Source organism: Nothobranchius furzeri, chromosome 8 (genome assembly GCF_043380555.1).
Source record: "Nothobranchius furzeri strain GRZ-AD chromosome 8, NfurGRZ-RIMD1, whole genome shotgun sequence".
NCBI classification, from domain to species: Eukaryota; Metazoa; Chordata; class Actinopteri; order Cyprinodontiformes; family Nothobranchiidae; genus Nothobranchius; species Nothobranchius furzeri.
The window spans coordinates 61,551,792-61,570,901 of NC_091748.1; the positions used below are offsets into that span (position 1 = coordinate 61,551,792).

General features: G+C 41.9%; 1 protein-coding gene across 5 annotated transcripts in view; it reads right to left on the reverse strand.

The window, feature by feature from the left end:
• Nucleotides 1-3,932: 3,932 nt before the first annotated feature.
• Nucleotides 3,933-19,110, reverse strand: part of acap2b (ArfGAP with coiled-coil, ankyrin repeat and PH domains 2b) — a 50,671-nt gene continuing 35,493 nt past the window's right edge. For 2 of the 5 annotated variants that reach the window (XM_015970686.3, XM_015970685.3), the window contains 15 exons: nt 15,597-15,709; nt 15,310-15,361; nt 13,033-13,133; nt 12,811-12,916; nt 12,515-12,723; nt 11,795-11,864; nt 11,552-11,646; nt 11,233-11,435; nt 8,284-8,385; nt 7,702-7,794; nt 7,376-7,602; nt 7,112-7,221; nt 6,928-7,038; nt 6,661-6,722; nt 3,933-4,263 (listed from right to left, as the gene is read on the reverse strand). In XM_015970686.3, coding sequence (XP_015826172.3) covers nt 4,160-4,263; nt 6,661-6,722; nt 6,928-7,038; nt 7,112-7,221; nt 7,376-7,602; nt 7,702-7,794; nt 8,284-8,385; nt 11,233-11,435; nt 11,552-11,646; nt 11,795-11,864; nt 12,515-12,723; nt 12,811-12,916; nt 13,033-13,133; nt 15,310-15,361; nt 15,597-15,709 — 1,758 coding nt within the window. In that variant the 3' untranslated portion in view covers nt 3,933-4,159. Of the gene's footprint in view, nt 4,264-6,660; nt 6,723-6,927; nt 7,039-7,111; nt 7,222-7,375; nt 7,603-7,701; nt 7,795-8,283; nt 8,386-11,232; nt 11,436-11,551; nt 11,647-11,794; nt 11,865-12,514; nt 12,724-12,810; nt 12,917-13,032; nt 13,134-15,309; nt 15,362-15,596; nt 15,710-17,740; nt 17,804-19,110 lie in introns of all 5 variants that reach the window. The other 3 variants (XM_015970684.3, XM_015970687.3, XM_070554190.1) reach the window with 3 other exon arrangements.

The following is a 19,110-nucleotide window of genomic DNA, read 5'->3' on the forward strand; positions in this document are numbered from 1 at the left end:
TAATATCCCCACCACCATGCTTGACTGTAGGCATGGTGTTCTTGGGGTTAAAGGCCTCACTTTTTCTCCTCCAAACATATTGCTGGGCATTGTGGCCAAAAAGCTCGATTTTCGTTTTGTCTGACCACAGAACTTTCCTCCAGAAGGTCTTATCTTTGTCCATGTGATCAGCAGCAAACTTCAGTCGAGCCTTAAGGTGCCGCTTTTGGAGCAAGGGCTTCCTTCTTGCACGGCAGCCTCTCAGTCCATGGAGATGCAAAACACGTTTGACTGTGGACAATGACACCTGTGTTCCAGCAGCTTCTAATTCTTGGCAGATCTGCTTTTTGGTGATTCTTGGTTCACTCTTTACCCTCCTGACCAATTTTCTCTCAGCAGCAGGTGATAGCTTGCGTTTTCTTCCTGATCTTGGCAGTGATGAAACAGTGCCATGCACCTTATACTTACAAACAATTGTTTGCACTGTTGCTCTTGGGACCTGCAGCTGCTTTGAAATAGCCCCAAGTGACTTTCCTGACTTGTTCAAGTCAATAATTTGCTTTTTCAGATCCATGCTGAGCTCCTTTGACTTTCCCATTGTAGCGTTTGTGGCCGTTTGTATCCAATGAGCCCTATTTACCTGGCCTAAGAGAAGTCACCAGCTGTAGTCACTCATAATCCCTCACAAGAAGTTAAGAGGCCATGCTATGAAGCTCAGTTCACTGACACGTTTCTGTCACCAAAATTGCTAGATCATGTTGCTGTGACCCAGCAAATGTGGTCACTTTTCTCTGTTAACCCATAATAAAGACATTAAAGAACCAAACTTCGTGAATGTTTTTTGTGACAAAGAAGTATCTGTTCCAATCACTCTATCAGAGAAAAATCAGAGTTTTAGAAATAACGGGACACTCAGTAGAGCCATTATATTATATTTTTTACAAGTGTATGTAAACTTCTGACCACAACTGTAATTATACTACTGGAAAGTCAAAAACTAATGAAATGGAATGGAATTTTTTCTACAGTTAAATGTCACACACGTCACATTGTGGCAAAATTGTATATTCTGTGTAACGATTTGGGTAGTTTTGTTTTATTTGCATGATTTTAGCTCGTGAGCTTGATGTTTATTGCATGATTTTGAAGTGTTTTATGTCTGATCCACCGTGGACCTTTTAGGACATTTCTGGTAAATGACAGTCACCCGCTGAGACGGGTGTGTCCTGAGATTGCTGATTAGGTATCAACAGAGTTGGAGGACCCATGTGGAGACGGCATGGACGTAACGTAATTTTCCCTTTAGAAGTGGGGGGGACACGGGGGGGGGGGGGGGGGGTGTCTTTACAGTATGTTCTAATGGGAAACAGGCTTCAACACAAATGGTTGTTTTCTGCTTGGTCCTAGAGCTCAACCAGTGTCAATTTAATATAGCGTAATATTGTTTTTGGATGGTAAAAAGTGCAGGGGTCAAAGCTTGACTTTGGAAAAAGTGGGGGGGACATGTCCCCCCCCCCCAAAATTACGTCCATGGGAGACGGGCTTGAGTGTCCCACCCCCGCGGCTGGACCAGCGACAAGTGCGACTGACAGCAGAGGGTCACCCATGGAGGTGATAGTACGAACTGAAAACACAAATCTGACCTGTGTGTGAAACCAAATTTCGACACTAATGTGTAAGCCTCATTAGGGGTACAAGAAATAACTTCTGGGTCGCTCCTTTTAATGGCTAACATTATTTCCACATTGATGCTTTTTAGGCGGTCGATATCAAATTACAAATGCTAGCACCGACTCAGAAACCCCACAGGCTCACTAATTGTAATCAAAGACTACATCCCTCTCCAGCCTTTTTTTTTTTGTTTTACACCTAAATAATAAATGGCCTACACCTGTACAGCACCTTTCAGAGTCAGAGGACTCCAAAGCGTTTTACACTAAAGCAAGGGTGCCCAATCCTGGTCCTGGAGGCCCAGTATCCAGCATATCTTAGTTTTTACCGTTTCAACACACCTGTCTTCAATCAGCAGGTGATTAACAGGCTTCTGCAGAGCTGATGAGCTGTTGCACAGGTGATTCAACCACTGAATCAAGCGTGTTGGGGCAGAGAAACAACAATCATGCTGGATACTGGCCCTCCAGGACCAGGATTGGGCACCCTTGCACTAAAGTTAAACATCCATCCATTCACAGGCTGATGGTGATGAGCTACAGTGTAGCCACAGCTCCCCTGGGACGCACTGTAGCTTTTTAAAAAGGAGAAAACTGACACCCCACCACAGACAGCTGAGAATGAATCTGTTTCAGTGTAACCCTCCTTCCAACATGACTGAGACATTAGTTTTGGGATTATTTTACTGTATAATTCTTACTTATTGTACCTTTAACTTCACCAGAACTAAATAATTTAAAAATTCTAACAGAAACTTGGTTTTTGAGACAAAAATAAATAAATAAATAAACTTTCTATGAAGAAAAGACAACCCCCCCCCAACAATTATCCATAGTCTGAAAAGCAAAAAAGGAACATTTAAGAAGTTTTAGTTTCATACTTGACTGTCATCTTTCTTCAGGAAACAAAAAGCCAGAAGTAAAATAGACTGAAAAGAAACATTAATGGTAGAAGAAATACTAGAAAAAGTGTTGTAGGAAAAACTCAATGTCATAATGCAACAGGGTTTTCATTATGACATAATCACAGCCTCTATAAAACACACACACACACAAGATAAGAGTAACTCTGGAAAAGTGTCAGGATGCATTAAAGCTCTGACTTAGAAACGATTTCTGTTACAAAGAAAATTAACATCTTCATCTTTAATTCATCCATCGAGGAGCAGAAGTTACTTGTTCGACTAGAACTGTAATAGTCCTCTGAAAACGAGATCTATTAAATAAAACCAGAGTCAACAATCAGAAGAGTGTCGTCCCTCTGTATTTAAGTCCTTAAACATTACAGGTGCATTATACAGTACATGTATAGTGGTATACATATAAAACAGGCTATAATTATCAAAAGATACAAAGAACAGCATTTACAAAAGCTTATTGAATGATTCAAGTACCACTAACTTCATCCTTCAGTCGGATCCAGAGTTTGAAAGCATCAGTACAGAACGTACAAGAATTGTATCCCACATGGTGTTAGCCGAACCACTTGTCTTTAAATTTGTGCTAAAAATGAAGTTTTAACAGAAAAGTCACATTTTATTGCACAAGAGCCGATCTAGGTGTTAATATTTCTTATTAGAGATGAAGTTTCACCACTGAAGCTGACTGCATGTGAGGAACTTGCTTGCTGCTCATCCAGATCATCATTTCAGTAAATGTTTGAGGTCTTTCAGCACGGCCATCTAATGTTTGTTTGTTTACATCATCCTGTTGCTGAAATCATCCAGTTTACCAGGGAAAGGTGTCTTTATGGTTTATGAATTCATGTAAAACTGGAGTAAGGAGCAGAGCAACAAGCATCAGGCTGCTGCTACAATAAAACCCTCCTACACAGGAAATGATGGATCTATCTATCTATCTCTCTATCTCTCTATCCATCTATCTTTCTCTCGCCCGCCCGCCCTCTAGGATGTAATAATCTATCCGTCTCATGCCATCCTTTTTGCTGTTAGTGACAAACCGACGATGCTTCAACCTCAGGATCAATCAGCTGAATATAATTTAGAAATGATGGACTCACAGCTTACTGAATTATCCCAAAATCTTTCAACACAAATTGCTGATGCTAACATTTAAAATTAATTATTTCTCAGAAAAACGTATAAAAAGAAGCATAAAAAATTCTAAAATTACAAATGAATCATAACAGGTTTGTTTCCAGAGTAAAAGTATGTACAGGCCTGCAGAGGGCATTTTTCTAACAAACTAAAACAAATCCCACAGAGGAAACGGTCGTTTTAGGAGTCTGATCGAGCGCTTTTCCTTTACAGATCCGACACATTTCATACGTTTAAAGCAGGAAACGTCTGACGAGCGTTTTACATTCTGTCATTTAGGATTGAAAACTTTACAAGAATCCTTTTCAACGGCTGTACCGTTCCTACGGGCGTCGTCCTCTTCGGCCAAGTGCTTTTAGTTTTCTACTAAACCTTTCGGACGACTTGATGAGGAGAAGCTTTGGTCACATCAGGGGTGGACGACGCTCCAGATGTTCACCAGAGCGCCGCTGGTCAGGGTCTCTGCGCGTCATACTGCTGGTAGCGGTTGAGTTTATCAGGGTCGTTCGAGGCCATGTGGGTGAAATCCTGGAAGATGTCCTGGTAGGTTTCATCACCTGGAAATAAGAAACACACATATGAGCAACTGCCAAAATCACCAAATAATCTCATTTCTTCTTCTTCTGAATAACTGCATCTTTTTTTACATCACATGACAAACTTCTGCGGTGAGTTAGCTTAAACCAGGGGTATTCAATCCTGGTCCTGGAGGGCCAGCATCCAGCGCGTTTTAGTTTTAACCCTGTTTCCACACACCTGATTTCAATCAGCAGGTAATTAATTCTGCAAGAGCCTGTTGAGCTGCTACACAGGTGATTCAACAACTAATCGTGTGTTGGAGCAGAGAAACCACTAAAACATGCTGGATACCGGCCCCCCCAGGCCTGGAATTGAGTATCCCTGGCTTAAACCCCCCAGGAGTCCCAGTTGGGAGGCTCATGCAGAGAAAGTGTTATCAGGAATAAACAAAAATAAAAAGAGTTACCTGTTAAGAGCGTCGGAGTGGCTCAAAGCATAAGAGAGAAAAATGCAGAGTAGTAAAAATAAGAACGAAACTAGTGAAAGTGGAAGAAAAGCCAGCGAACAGTCAGAAACAGGAAGAAGAGCCCTCAGACGTTTGATTTTCATCAACAACTGTATTGAGTTTAAAGTGCAGGAGTTTATGTACAAAGATACAGTTGTGTTGGCCTCAACACCCCAAAGAAATAAAGAGCAGAACAGAAAAAAAGGCACAAACTTTGGGGAGGAGTGCGAGGAAACAAACCAGAGATAAGTTTCAGCTTTAGTGGGTCTCGGTCTGAAATCATTTCAAAAGATCAAAGCAGGTCACAGGATACAGAAACAAGCTGAAAACCACAGAGCTGCACTTTTTTTTTTTACTGAAACAACGTTATCTAAGGAATTTTGGACTTTTATTTTTAAAAAGGAGTAAAGATGGACGAGTTTAGTTCTCCTTTACATTCGTTACATCCCTCATCAGTCCTGCCATTCACAGCTGAGCAATTCCACTCTCTAAACATAAAAACACAGATCTGCACGTTTAAAACAAACACCCTAATGCTGTTAATAAAAACAAAAAACAAACATTATGAACAATCGTTTGTGATTCTAGTCCAAGTATTTCAAACCTGACCACGAAGGCTATTCCACTCAGGATTCCTAAACATCAGATGTGAGCCCTCTAGTGGTTGGCACGTGTAAGTGCAGACATCTCTCTCTCTATATATATATATATGTTGTCCAGCAGGGGGAGCTGTCCCTTTTCTAAGACATAAAAGTGCTTCAAACTTGAGACGCAACTGGAAAACATTTCAGTCAGCAGCATGATTCCACATTCACTCTGAAAATCTAAATGTACTCACTCTTCTGTAAAGCTCCCACATGGTTCACATAAGTAGAAGATAAAAAAGCTCAGCACTCTTAAAACCGTTTCTACACTATTGCACTTACGATTTGAAATCCAGTAACATTCCAGTCGATCACAACTATTGCACCAACAGGTTTTTCCATCTTACAATTTAGGATTTCATGTGATTACAAACAAGCGAGCACACTAAACCGACACAAGTAAACACTTTCAGGTAAGACTGAAACCCTCACGCTGCCGATCCCTGTGAAGCCAGTCTGCTCATTCTGTCCGTCAGACTAGAAGCAAATATATTAAACATCATTTACAGCAGGTACAATAGGAAATCTATAATACAGCTCATAGTTATTTTTAGAAAACAGCTCTAAAATATATATTCTGACCAAGCAAGTAAAAACAGAATAGAAGTTTGATCAATAAAACAAGTAAACAAGCCCTGAAGGAAATTAAGACTGAAAACGAGAAGTGTTCAGTTAGAAGAAAGAAGTTGTTGCATAACCATCATCAGGAATGTGCATATTTTCCTTGGTGCATTAAAAAAACCAATCGATCTAAAACTAAATGATTTATAGACACACCACGCATCTTGTCATTCAGAAGTCTTGATTATTGCCAGAAGCTTTGATGAAACAGGTCTGAATACTGGGAGCGGTTTTAGTCTAGATACTATTAGTGTTAAAACAATTCCCTGACAGCTGATAGAAATTAACCCTCTAAAAGAAACAAGTACATACAGTTGTAAACTTTACACTTGAAAAATAAATCTAGTTACTCTTTCAGTTTTGTGCTAAAGGAAGAGATCTAACAGTAGATCAGATTGGATGGCTTTTATCCTGCCACATTAATGCTGCGCAGCGCCTTACAGGACTGAGCAGAAACACCTGCAGACTTCACTGTCAGTCAATACAGTCAACAGAAGGTCTCATTAAGAGAAAAAAACTGCCTTTCTATGTGTTGTTTGATGTAATCTAAGTGAACTCAGGCAGACTCTGCAGCATCTAATCGGATTCTTCCAGCTGCAGGCTAATGAACTCCTGCATGCACTTCCTGTACTGCATCTCCGTAGGGCTGTCGGAGTTATAATGACCTGATGGGTTGTAGGGTCCCTCCGCCTCCCGCATCTCCTCGTTCATCTTGGCCAATCGTAACCTGAGGAGTGAAGGAAGAAGCGAGATGGTTCAGGCAGAAAAGGACCAGAGACTGGCCTGTTTTTAAAATAAACAAACAGGATTTTATCACCTCTAAATAAGGGCTGATTACAAGGCTTCAATATGAAAAAATACTTTATTTTATTATAGATAGGAGTAAATAAACATCAGTATCTGAAGATAACATCTCAGTAACCAAAGCTCACAGTGTGACGATGTCTGCATTTGCTGCCTCCACCGCGATGCTCAAGGGCGTCTTCTCATCGATGTCGGCAGCGTTCTGGTTTGCTCCCCTTTTCAAGAATAAGCAGACTTGCCTGTAAAGCAATAAGAGTCTAATTATTTGTGTAATCCTGGATGTTAGCGGTTGGAGTGTGTGTGTAAACAAACCCAGTATGCCCCAGCATGGTGGCGTGGTGCAGCGGACCTCGGCCCTGAGCATCTTGCTGGTTCACGTTCGCTGCATTTTGGAGCAGGAACTCACAGGTGACCAGAGAGCCCTGAAATCAGCAGTTTCGGGTGTCAGAAGAGCCGCTTGATTCAAATGAAACACACTCGAGTTACTGATGCGCTCTTAGAAGACTAAAACGAACCAAATAAATAGACCAAATCAATAACATCCACCCAAAACTCATTTCCTGTGGTCTCACTAACCCCGTGCACAGCCATGATGAGAGGTGTTTTCTTGTCCTCCTCCGTGCTGACCCAGTTGATCTCGGCTCCGTGGGCCAGTGCCTCGGCCATGTCTGGCAGGCTGCGGGCGCATGATGCCCAGTAGAGCTGCAGACCTGGGCTGTACTCTTTGGGCTCGTAGAAAAGCACCTCTTTGCAGGGTGATGGAGGGGGGAGGGGGGCGGGCATGGGCGGAGACTCGGCAGCTTCTAAAACAGAGGAAAACAGATGTGAGTGCATCCACACGAGTAAATGTTTGATCATTCCTAAACACAAACAGCGTTTGGTTAAAAAAGAGAACCACAGACCTGCTTCTGCCAGGCTGTTAGTGGGCGCTGTGGTGACGAGCATCTCTCTGCTCCCATCAGCATTGTTCTGAATGCCGCTGTCTGCACTTTTCACTGTTAAACCAACAGTCTGAGTCATTATGAGGGAGAACCTGAAGCTGTTACTGACCGAGAGTGTTAAAATAAAAGGAACGCCTTCCCTTTGATGTATTTGTGATCGATTTGTTGATAAAGGGCACATCATCAAACCCAGAATTTTTATGGTTTTAGAGCCAATCAAACAGTAAGGGAAGACACTCCTAATATTTTCTTCCACCATAAACATAAAACGAGACCTCGATGACAGATCGACTCAATCACCTTAAGAGCCAGGTCCCTAAAACCCAAAAGAATAACGACACACGGACCAAAACCATGAGTGAAACATCGCCCTCCGTGTCAGCAAACACTAAACGCGTTACGTTCTGGACACACGGCTTTTCAGAAGGTCAGGATGAGACAGAAACAGAGGGGTAAATAAAGGGGTGTTACGCCACTAAAGTGGTCAATCTGAATGAAAAGGAGGGGAGGGAAAGCAAGCAACACTCAGCTTTAAGTACTTACTGCTCCTCAGCTTGTAGGAGGCGTCAAAGTAGGAGAAGAGTGAGTCAAGCTCATCAGGACAGAAGAGAGAGTCGCGGCGAGCCTCCGCGCTGCTGGCAGCAGCTGCGCCAGGGATGATGGGAGTTTGGAAATTAGAGGGTGCAGGGTGTAAATAAAATGAGGAGGGTAACGGTTTAAGCAGGGGTTAGTCCAGAAGCACAGAACAGCCAGAGAAGGGATGTAGGACGTACGACAAAGAGGAGAGAGAAGAAAGCAGGGTAAGGGAACGATGGTTAGACTAGAGAGGCTGGAAGAGACAAAACTACAAAAAGCAAATAAAGGAGGGTTCAGACGTCACAAACATTCAGTACGCTGATGGAGAACAAGCCAATCAGTCATCATGCAGCCTTCTCTCTCCTGGACATCTAGTTCATAATCAGCTCATCTGGTAGCGAGGAGGAATAACAAGCTCAGGAGAACATTTTAGACCGTTTAAAGGCATGAAAGGGAAATAATAAAGTTTTTTTGTTAAAACTTCCCCAAACTAGGACTGCACAATATTAGGAAAACCAGCGATGCACGATTACAGTGATTAATATTGCAATGACGATATGATTTGTGATTAACAAATCTGCAGTGTTTCTTTCGTTTCTGTGCATAATACTTTCGACACACCACTCCATCTTCTATCATTAGTATCATTACAGTAACAAAATTAACTCTTGCAAGCTATTAGAAAATAGGACAACGCTGTAGACCATTTACAGAGCTAAACAGATTTGTTTACTCCCGTAGCCACATTACACTTACTAACTGCGCTGTGCACCCTGACCCAGCTGTTCAGCTCATTGTATTCACTGGCATCATAGCTTTAGCCAAATAATGTGAAAGTACCTCCGCTTTTTCCTTGTACCGCTTTGATGCTTTCCCATAAGGAGTTCCACCTGCAAAACTGTGATAGATGGGCATCTGGTGGGCTGTCATGCTCTTACTTGTCTTAACGTCAGAGACTTTGGGTTTGCTAATGCTAGCTTTCTGGAGCCCTGTATGTAGAGCTTAATGGTTGTGTTCAAGTTGACATCAGAGATTTGTTTCCCCTCTTGGTTGCCACAAGTGTTCGGCATATCTTGCAAAGTATTTGTGTTTCTTGAACATTGTCTCTCTTGTAATCATAATATCTTGAAATAAGAGACATGCCGTTTTAAACACTGCATACGCCTTACCTTGAGTCATTGCGACTCTCCCTAAGCTAACTCAGGTATTTGCTAGCCATCCATATTAAGTGCCGTCTGCCAAAAGGGCGTAGCCTGGTCTGCCGGACTCATCCTCAGTCTACACAGAGAACTAGTCTGGTTACTCACAGGCAGAGGCACATGAGGAGCGGAACTAGCCAAGTCAAAAATAACCAATCAGAAAAAAGGCAGAAATGCCAACTGTAGAGAGGAAAGAGCTGCAGCGAACTCCACATTCAGGCGCCATCTTCATTGTTTATGAGAAACTGAACATTGCGGTGTGTGGCGTACGCTGCTCAGTGCCAACTGGCTTGGTTTGAAATCTGACGGGTTGGGGTTATTTGAATAGAAGAGTTCAGGCTAAAAAGGGCGGGCGTCTACCCTATAAGACCCCACTTGATTGGCCAAATAAGTGAAGGACTCTTTTTGTTTGTTAGTTCATTTTTCTTTGCTTATCCAGTCTGGGTCACATCTCAAGTAGGGCATTTTAGACTGTCCCCAGCCACCTCCACTAGCTCCTCCAGCAGGACCCCAAGGCGTTCTTGGGCCAGATTGGCGATGTACTAGCTCCAACATGTCCTGCGTCAACCTGGAGGCCTCCTGCCAGCAGGACATGCTTGAAACACCACCCCAGAAAGGCGTCCAGGCAGCATCCTGACTAGATGCCCGAACCACCTCAGCTGGTTCCTTTCGATGCAGAGGAGCCCAGCCACCCTCCAGAGGAAACTAATTTTGGTCACTTGTATCCCCGATCTTGTTCTTTTGGTCATTACCCAAAGCTCATGACCATCGGTAAGGGTTGGGACGTAGATCGATCAGTAAATCGAGCCTTCTGGCTCAGCTCCTCCTTCATCGTGACAGACCGGTTCAATGTCCGCATCACTGCAGACGCTGCCCCAATCCGCCTGTCGATCTCCTTCTTCCCTCCCTTGTGAACAAGACCCCAAGATATTTTAACTCCTCCACGTGAGGCAGGACCTCTCTCCCGACCCGGAATTCGAGGTGCTGATTCTCATCCCAGCCACTTCACGCTTGGTCGCGAACCCACCCAGCAAGAGCTGGAGGTCAGAGTGGTGGCAATCCCTATACCCACAGGTGGACATCGGAGATTAGGAGAGCTGTCAGGTTGAAGAAAGAGGCCTAGGGCATGGTTGGCCTGAGGGTCTCCGGAAGCAGTGGCAGTTACCAAGGCAAAATCTGAGGCATGGGAGGAGTTTGGTGAGGACATGGAAAAAGACCATCGATCGGCTCAAAAAGGTTCTGACAAACCATCCGGTGCCTTAGGAGAGGAAGGCAGCGACTTGCCCACACTTTCAGTGGAGATGGGGGGCTGCTGACGTCGACTGGGGCTATAGTTGGGCGGTGAAAGGAATACTTTGAGGAGCTCCTCAATCCCACCGACACGCATTCTGAGGAGGAACCAGAGCTGGGAGGTCTGAGAATGGACTTTCCAATCTCTGGGCTCTATTTGATTTGTTAAAAACGCACGCTTCTGTTTGATTGAGAAAATGCATTATGTGTAGCAAACATCTGAGCTGACCATTCATTGTTTTTTTCTGTTCTTAGCGATAAGAGTATTGTGCATGCTGATATCATGATGACGATACATTTGCAATGTATTGTGCAGCTCTACCCCACACAGACACTAACTTCAGGATTCTGTTGGACTCTTAAGAGTTTTCACTCCTAAGAGCTGCAGGTAGGCAGGCGTGTATATTTATGTTTATTATCTACTGACCTGGCTGCCCGGATGCACCAGAACCAGGGTGGAGTTTTGGTGTAGGAGGAGGAGCTTTAGGTGGCAGATGCTCAGATCCGCTGCTCAGCCTCTTCTCCTGTTTGCTCAGAGAAACCACTTTGTTACGAAGCTCCTCATCCGAGGGCCGGCGGACAAAACGTCGATCCACATATTTGGCTTTGATGTAGGCCTCCACCTCGTGTCTGTCAGGAAACCAGAGACAGAATCAGAGTTTCATCTATGGTTCATCAGCTGCACAGCGACAAACACATTTGTATTTCAGCAGGAACGTCAGATCAAGCTCCCAAACGTTGCATACCGGGGGTCTCCTGGCTGTGGTTTGCGGGCTCCCAGCTCTTCTCGTCGAGCCTCATAAATCTGGTTGATCACTTTGTTTCCCAGTTCACACATCAACTGCAAAATTTGCCAAATAGAAACAAGACCCGTCAATGCTTAGTTTGAAAACTGATAACTGAACAGAAAACATCTCATGAAGACTCTGAAGAGAAGATCTATATTAATAAAATTGTTTTAAGGGTTATAAACAAATAAAACAAGGTACCTTGAGGAGTTCTGGCTCCCACGTGTCAAGAGTCAAAGATCGAACTTTAGAGAAATGAACTCCCAGACTCCTGTAGACACAAAAATGAGCATAGAAGCACAATGACAACAAATCTCGTTACTTTCTTTTTCATTAGGTTAAAGACATATTTTATTTATGTGCACATATCTGAGCTGTATTCTCATGGTAAATATTATCTGAGTATTTGGTGAAAGGACAGAAACTTTGATATTTTATGCCTGATGTTTTCCAACAAATAACTTTGTAACTTTTAATTTTTTTTAAAACATTACATTTTTTAAACTTCCTAAAGCCAAATGTCTTGTCTGAATCTCCACTGATTCATAGACTCGAGCTACAAGCCCAGTCAGTTGATAATGACCTTGTATGGAGAGCGTGGGAAGTGACCCGGTTACTTTTAACTGGATTAAACTTTAATTAACTTTACCCTGAAAAGTAATCAGGAATGTCCCAGCATCTCCACACAGATGGGAGTTTACATAGCGATGAGTTTTCATTTCGTAACCCCCCAGAGACCAACACTTAATGGAGGCCTTTAACACCCCCACTGTGATGAAAAAGACTCTCCAAAACTAACAAAAGCTGTTTCACAGAGGTATCCTGAACTCCACATGAACCACACTGCTCCTAAATATTTTGTGTTCACACAGTTTATGACTTTAATATGAGTTTAGGATCTGGATTAGCTTGTTGCTGCACCTGTGGATGCCAGAGCATTGTATACAGAGGGTGATGCCCAGATTGATGCTCGCCCAGCGGGGATCCGGCTGGCCGCAGTCACAGCAGCAGGCGTTACCGGGGATGGTCAGGACTTTCTGCAGGGCGCTCTCCCCTTTCAGGGACCTCTCCTTTGGCTCTCCTCCAGAGTCCAGGCTCCCCGTTGACGTGGACGACTTTCTGTCCAGCTTCTGATGTGAGGGAACAACATTTGAAAGTTAAACTCTTCATCTTATAAAAGATTCATCGACTCGGATGTGAGCAGCTTTGGATTCTACCTCTCCATTGTCTCCCTTGTCGCGAAAGGCAGTGGCAATGCTGTTCTGGACGGCTTTTATCCAAGCCTGGCGCAGCTTCTCCGAGTCTGCCTGCATCATGCAGCTCCTTCAGGGAGGTCATGAAGGTTACACGGCAGCTGTCAGCTAAGATGTGTGTGCGTGCGTCCACTTTGCTTTCTAGAGTTTATTAGACTGTGAGACATTTAAGTGGCTCAAACTTACTTTGTGGGTGAAACCACTTCAAAACAGAAGCGTCTCTCGATGTCCTCACAGTGTTTGACTGTACATAGTCTCAGGTCTTCTACCACGACTGTCGGGTTGTCCTGAGGGGACAACACAGGTCTTTAGTTACACATAAGTATTTATTACATGTTCAAATTGAAAACAGTTTTTTATGTGAAAGTTCAAATAATCATAGTCTTTGTTCCTCTTGTAATAAAAAATCAGTTCAATATTTTAGTATTTAAGTGTTAAAATTTACAACAAAACAACAGGTGATTTTCCAGATATTAGAATTATCCAGACATGAAAAATATTAAAGATCAAGTTTGCTTGTTTTGTTTTTTCAACACATTTGCAGTGGTCTCTAGTATAAATGATCGCCTTGTGAGTCGATCTGTGTGGGGAACACAGCTCTGGCACTCCTGTTTCAGGAACTAGAAGTGAGTCACATCAGTGGTGAGCAGACGACGGCAGGATTTGGAGTCTTATTTCTAGGGATGGGTACCGAATTTGGTACTTTTTAAGGTACCGACCGAATTCCATAGTACCAACCGAGCACCGATTCACGTCATTTCAAACGGTGCCTCGTTTCGGTACCCGTCCATCCTAACGAGAACTTGCCAAGACAGCTGCGCATGCGCAGGAGCGTTTTGTCGTCGCTTGCTGTGAACCAGGTGTAAACAGAGCAGCATGGTAGAGAGAACGCAGGCTAAAGCTTGGGTCCACTTCACTAAATGTGATGGGTAACTGGATGATGAAACCAGCGACAACTATCTAAGTGAGACATCCTCATCTTAATCTGCTCCGGTAGGTAAATATAATTAGCTTGATATATTAGCTTCCGTTTCGCTAATGGTGCGTTCGCTTTCTCCTCGGAACTCCGAATTTCCGACTAGAAAAACATGAACGCGCTCTAAAGTTTGGCTTCACTTTACTAAATGTGACGGGTGAAGACGAAACCAGTGACGATCTAAGTGTGAGGCATCATCGTTTTAATCTGCTCCAGCAGCTAAATAAACTGTTTAAGATATCGTTAGCTTGATATGTTAGCTTCCATTGCTACCATTGTTATCAGCTAATGGTGCGTTCGCTTTCTCCTCGGAAATTCTAACTTCCCAGTAGGAAAAATCAAATGAAAAAAGACGGCAAAAGGAATGAAGACACAGTAAATTTAGTTCACAGTAAAGATCTTTGCTTCAGTTTAATTATCAGCTTATAAAACTACAAGGGCAATGTTAAAATACAAACAGTTATATGTTATTTATCGTGATATTTATCAAATATTGTTATATATTGAGAAAAATATATATTTAATTATAAAAGAGAATTCAAATAATAAACACTCAAAAGTATCGAAAATTGGTACCGTTAAGTACCGGTATCGATTCGTAGGTACCGGTAATTAGTACCGGATCGATTCAAATGTCAAAGGTACCCATCCCTACTTATTTCCTGATATTCAGATGAAATATCTGCGTGGTGGAGTTGTTAATGCTAACGGTTAGCTTCTGCTAGACAAGACGTGCTTTGCTCTCTCCTGGATGCTAAATCAAGAAAATCCTTCTCCATCACCCAAGATGGGTAAGTCCATGAATGTTAACTTGAAATTATCACCTGCTTTTCTAATCCGAGCGATTCCCTGTCTCCTTTCTACTGGAAACTAATGCAGGAAGTAGGGGAAGCAGACCATTTTCACATTTAGCCTTCATGTTAAACTCAGCGCGATTGTATTTAAAAAAATAAGTTAAAAGAAAGAATTAATAAAAATAAATTCTGTCCCAGTGAACTTGGTCTTTAAAAGTAAATCCATAATTTTAACTAAATCCTGGATAGAACAAGCACACCCACAAATAAAAGCCATTCAGTATAAAAGAGACAGTTGTTTCACTTCTCTGAACATAAAAATGGTTTAAATAATTCAAGTAGTTTATTTTCTTTCCTCCAGAATGTTGCAGACAGTGTCAAACCAACTCACATGATGTTTTTGACCAAATGATTTCGAAATATAGCACTGCCCAGAGCTTCAGGGCATTTAAGACAAAAACCTGATGCATAAACGGCACAAACGAGTTTGTCTGAGCAACAAATGTGACAACTTTCCTAGTAAAATACATTCATTATACCCTAAAACAAACATATCCTCACATGCCGCACAATAAAAACCACCTTAAAGTAAAACTACTGCAATATGCTAAAAATACTTAAAGGCATATTTGTGATGGACCTCAAGCAGAAGCATTTTTCTGTGTGGTCGGTGTGGATAGTCGCTTGACATACCTTAAATTTCTTCTGGTATACTAGCTGATTGTTCTGGATGGAGAACCAACGTCTGAAAGGAGATCACATGTTTATTGGAGAAACTAGTCCGGTTTAGACACTAAAAACAACTGTTTTTGACAAAGTTTTGATGCAGCGTGGAACCAACTGCACCAATCTCCAAATCTCCAAATCAAAAAGTCACAATTTAAACAAAGCACAGTAAAGAACACACTTAAAGCCACCTAAGCAATAAGCAACTACTGTAAGCTGACTTTCAAAGTAATCATAAGGTATAAAGGCAACACCTGTTCCATGTCTTGAAGGCATTACTGGCCCTCTTAAACAAATAACCCTCCATGGCGATGCCATTGTCAGCGTCCACATTGTATTCCAGCTTGGTGTCATCAGTTGAAAAATCCTGATACCAAAACAGAGAGAGAAAAGGAGAATAGATAAAAACATCAAACCAGTATAATAAATTGCATTATTTTAAATAATGATCATGTAACAACTATGTCCCTCAAACATAGCCAAAAGTGTATATTTACACCTTTATAGTCCACTACAGGTGTCGTTTGTATTGCACTAATTAATATAAATGGTTTAGTTTACTCGCTTCTGAACTAAACACTAGAAACAGATTCAGTAACAAGTGCTGACTATTTTAATTTTTTGAAGATTGATATTGAAGAAAATAACAACATATGAGTCCTAGAAGGATTTCCTAAATTCAGCCAATGAATTTTTAATAAACATGGTGTTATAATAAATTTTTACACAACAGAAGGTTTACTAAAGAGTTATCACACATCCTCTTCCTCGGTGAGTCAGCAGCTCCGCTGTAATTCAACCTCATGTGACTTCATGGGTCGGTCCATTTGGGCGCACGCATGCACGCTCCTTCCCACAAACCTTCACACACACTCCTTCACCTTCAAGCGACATGATGCACAGTGATCTGCAACAGTGTGTGTCCTTCTGGGAGTCAGTTTACACTCAGCGTCAGCGTCTCCTCAAGTAATTACAGCCTAATGTAGAGAGATCTGTTACCGTGACGATCAGAGGCATCGTCCTATCTTTCCAGAAACATCTACGAGGTATTCCTACTCATGCCAAAGTACTCGTAAAATTAAGTCAAAGCAGCATTTGTCGTGAGTTTGCTCTGAATTAAAATGCAACAACAAAATATTTAGTTTAATTTTAAGAAGATTCATGATAATAGCATAGCTTGCGTATGTGAGCTTTGACTTTTACTGAAAGCATCAAACAGACTTGAGTGAGTAAAATATCTCATTCCATTTGTCAGCTGGAAACGACCTCAGCGATTCAGTGAGGTCACAATGACCCCTACTTCCTGTTTACTTCCTGGAAAGCTAAATGCTAAACACAAAGATTTCAGATAAACACATTCCTAGGATCGGAAACTAGAAGAAGGATCAACACAGGGTGCTTATACATTTTTGTTATTTAAAATAACAGAACAAGTCACTCATGTCAGCCATATTAAATAACCTATTTTATGCATCCAACACGCCTGACATGAGTGACCTGTTCTGTTTAGCATTAAATGCATGCCTACACTGATTCTGAATCCCAAGGCTTAATTTACATTTTGCTTCATCGTTATTGATGCTGAAGCTTCACCTCAGCCTCCATTTCACATTAATATTATATCACATCAGACTTATTGGAATTAACCATAACTATCTATCTCTTCCGATTTATCTCTGCATAGTCCTCTTTGTGTCCTGATCCTGTTTTTGATCAAATAAAGCACCTTGAACCTTGATTGTCACTTCTCAAAGTTTGTGTTCATGTCTGTACTGAAATACAAATGGAAGCAGAACAAGTTTTGCTCTTTTTTCACTGCAAAACTGAAACAAAGGCACTTGTTTGTTTTAGATTTCTAAATGCAGCAGCTCAAACATTTAGAAATCCCTTTTAAAGACAACACAATATAAAATGAAACTTGCCAATTGTAAGTTATATATGGTCTATAACGCCTACAAATACACTACAAACGACCAAAAGCAATCTAAATCCTTTTAATTATGAAGCTTTTGTAAACATGTCACATTTTGTAAATATTTTGACCTGAAACAAGAGCCTGGAAACAAGGTCAAACTTTAACGCTGCTCATAGCTCCTGAATCACTTATGACACAAAAGGAGATGGAAAGATTCACGGGCTGATGATGAGCAGCAACATCACAACAACGCACCAATCAGGCACCAAACCAGCAAGTCAAACTTTCCCGTTACAGACACTAAAGACATGCAGCAATACCAAGACATCAACACTGATGCATGTGTTTAAGAGGTAACAAAGGTGCAAATATCTACACACTGCAATGCAGTCTCTCATCATGAGCCAAAGACAAGACAAAAGAACAAGGAGAGTGGAGTTACAACACACAAATCAGGTGGGAATCAATGCATCGACTACGTACGGAGGTCGACCTCCAGGCACAAAAGCTGCGGCAGTCTGGTAACAAGTCAACCTCTGTCACCTCCTAAAACGTCACACACACACACACACATCAAGAGAACCACGTAAAGAACAGGAAAAGAGAATTTCCTGATGCCAACACTGAAAACTCCATCATGGACCCATTAAAAAAATACAAAAGAATAAAAAGCCAAAGAAAGAGAAAGCAAAAGAAGCAAAACCAAACATGTGACAACTGCTCATGCACTGACGCTAAAAACCAACAGGGAGTTTGTTTTAGATGCACTCACCAGATACCAAACATAGTGGAAACGGCTGAAAATCTTCATTTGTCACAACTGTTGCTTGTGAGCTAACTCGAATGTGTGGGTCAGCTCTCTGGATAAACAATCAGAGTCTAAAAGCTTTGCTGTGCAGCATCTCGGTGGCCGAAGTCGCTCGGAGCAGCGTGGCCCGTCCCTTCCACAAACCTTCACCACACAGTCACTCTTTCCATCACAGCCTCAGCTACTGCGCCTCCTCCAGCGGACTCATGCTCTAAGCTAGTCACCTGTGTGTGTGTGTGTGTGTGTGTGTGTGTGTGTGTGTGTGTGTGTGTGTGCGTGCGTGCGTGCGTGATGCTGGTTTGGATGCTGGGTGAGAATAATTTGATGGACAATGAGGAGGAGTTCGATCATAAAATATTTATGAACTACTTCAGCTTTTCCTTTAACTCAACTGAGCGTGATGAAAATGTGAGGAACCTGAGCTTTTATGTGAGAAAACTAGAACTTAAACTTAGTTAAAAAGAAATTGGTAGTTGTTTCAAAAAGGAATTTCTTCCTTACAAATCTAACAAATGCTCGAGTCAGCAGGTTTCCTAAAGCCAATGTGACTCGGTCATGATCTCTTGTCTCAGTGTTTCTGCTGAATAATGCACACAGGCAGAGAGGCAGCATACTAAACACACCCTCAGGACCCTTTAACTCACATAGGGAAGAAACGTTTCATCAGCAAAATGAAGACAAGGAGTACTTTAAAGAGAACACAACTATAAATGGACAGAACTGACAGAGACACTTGTAAAATACAATTTCAAACTAAAACGAGCTCTCGGACTTTTAGGAACATAAACAATTCAATTGTAAAAATGTATCTGATAAGCGTAAAGTCAAAGATCTGGTCAAGATTGGATTTTTTACACTGATGTCTGTATAGGACAACATTTGTGCCAAAGGGATCAACCTAAAAATTAAGTGTCATTAAAAATATACCTGAATAAAACTTTTGAGTTGGGCTCTCAAATCTCTGGTGTTGAGGTCACTGAGGTGGATTAAAAAGCTCCTCTGTGGCAAGGCTCCAGGGGTGGATGAGATCTGGCTGGAGTTCCTT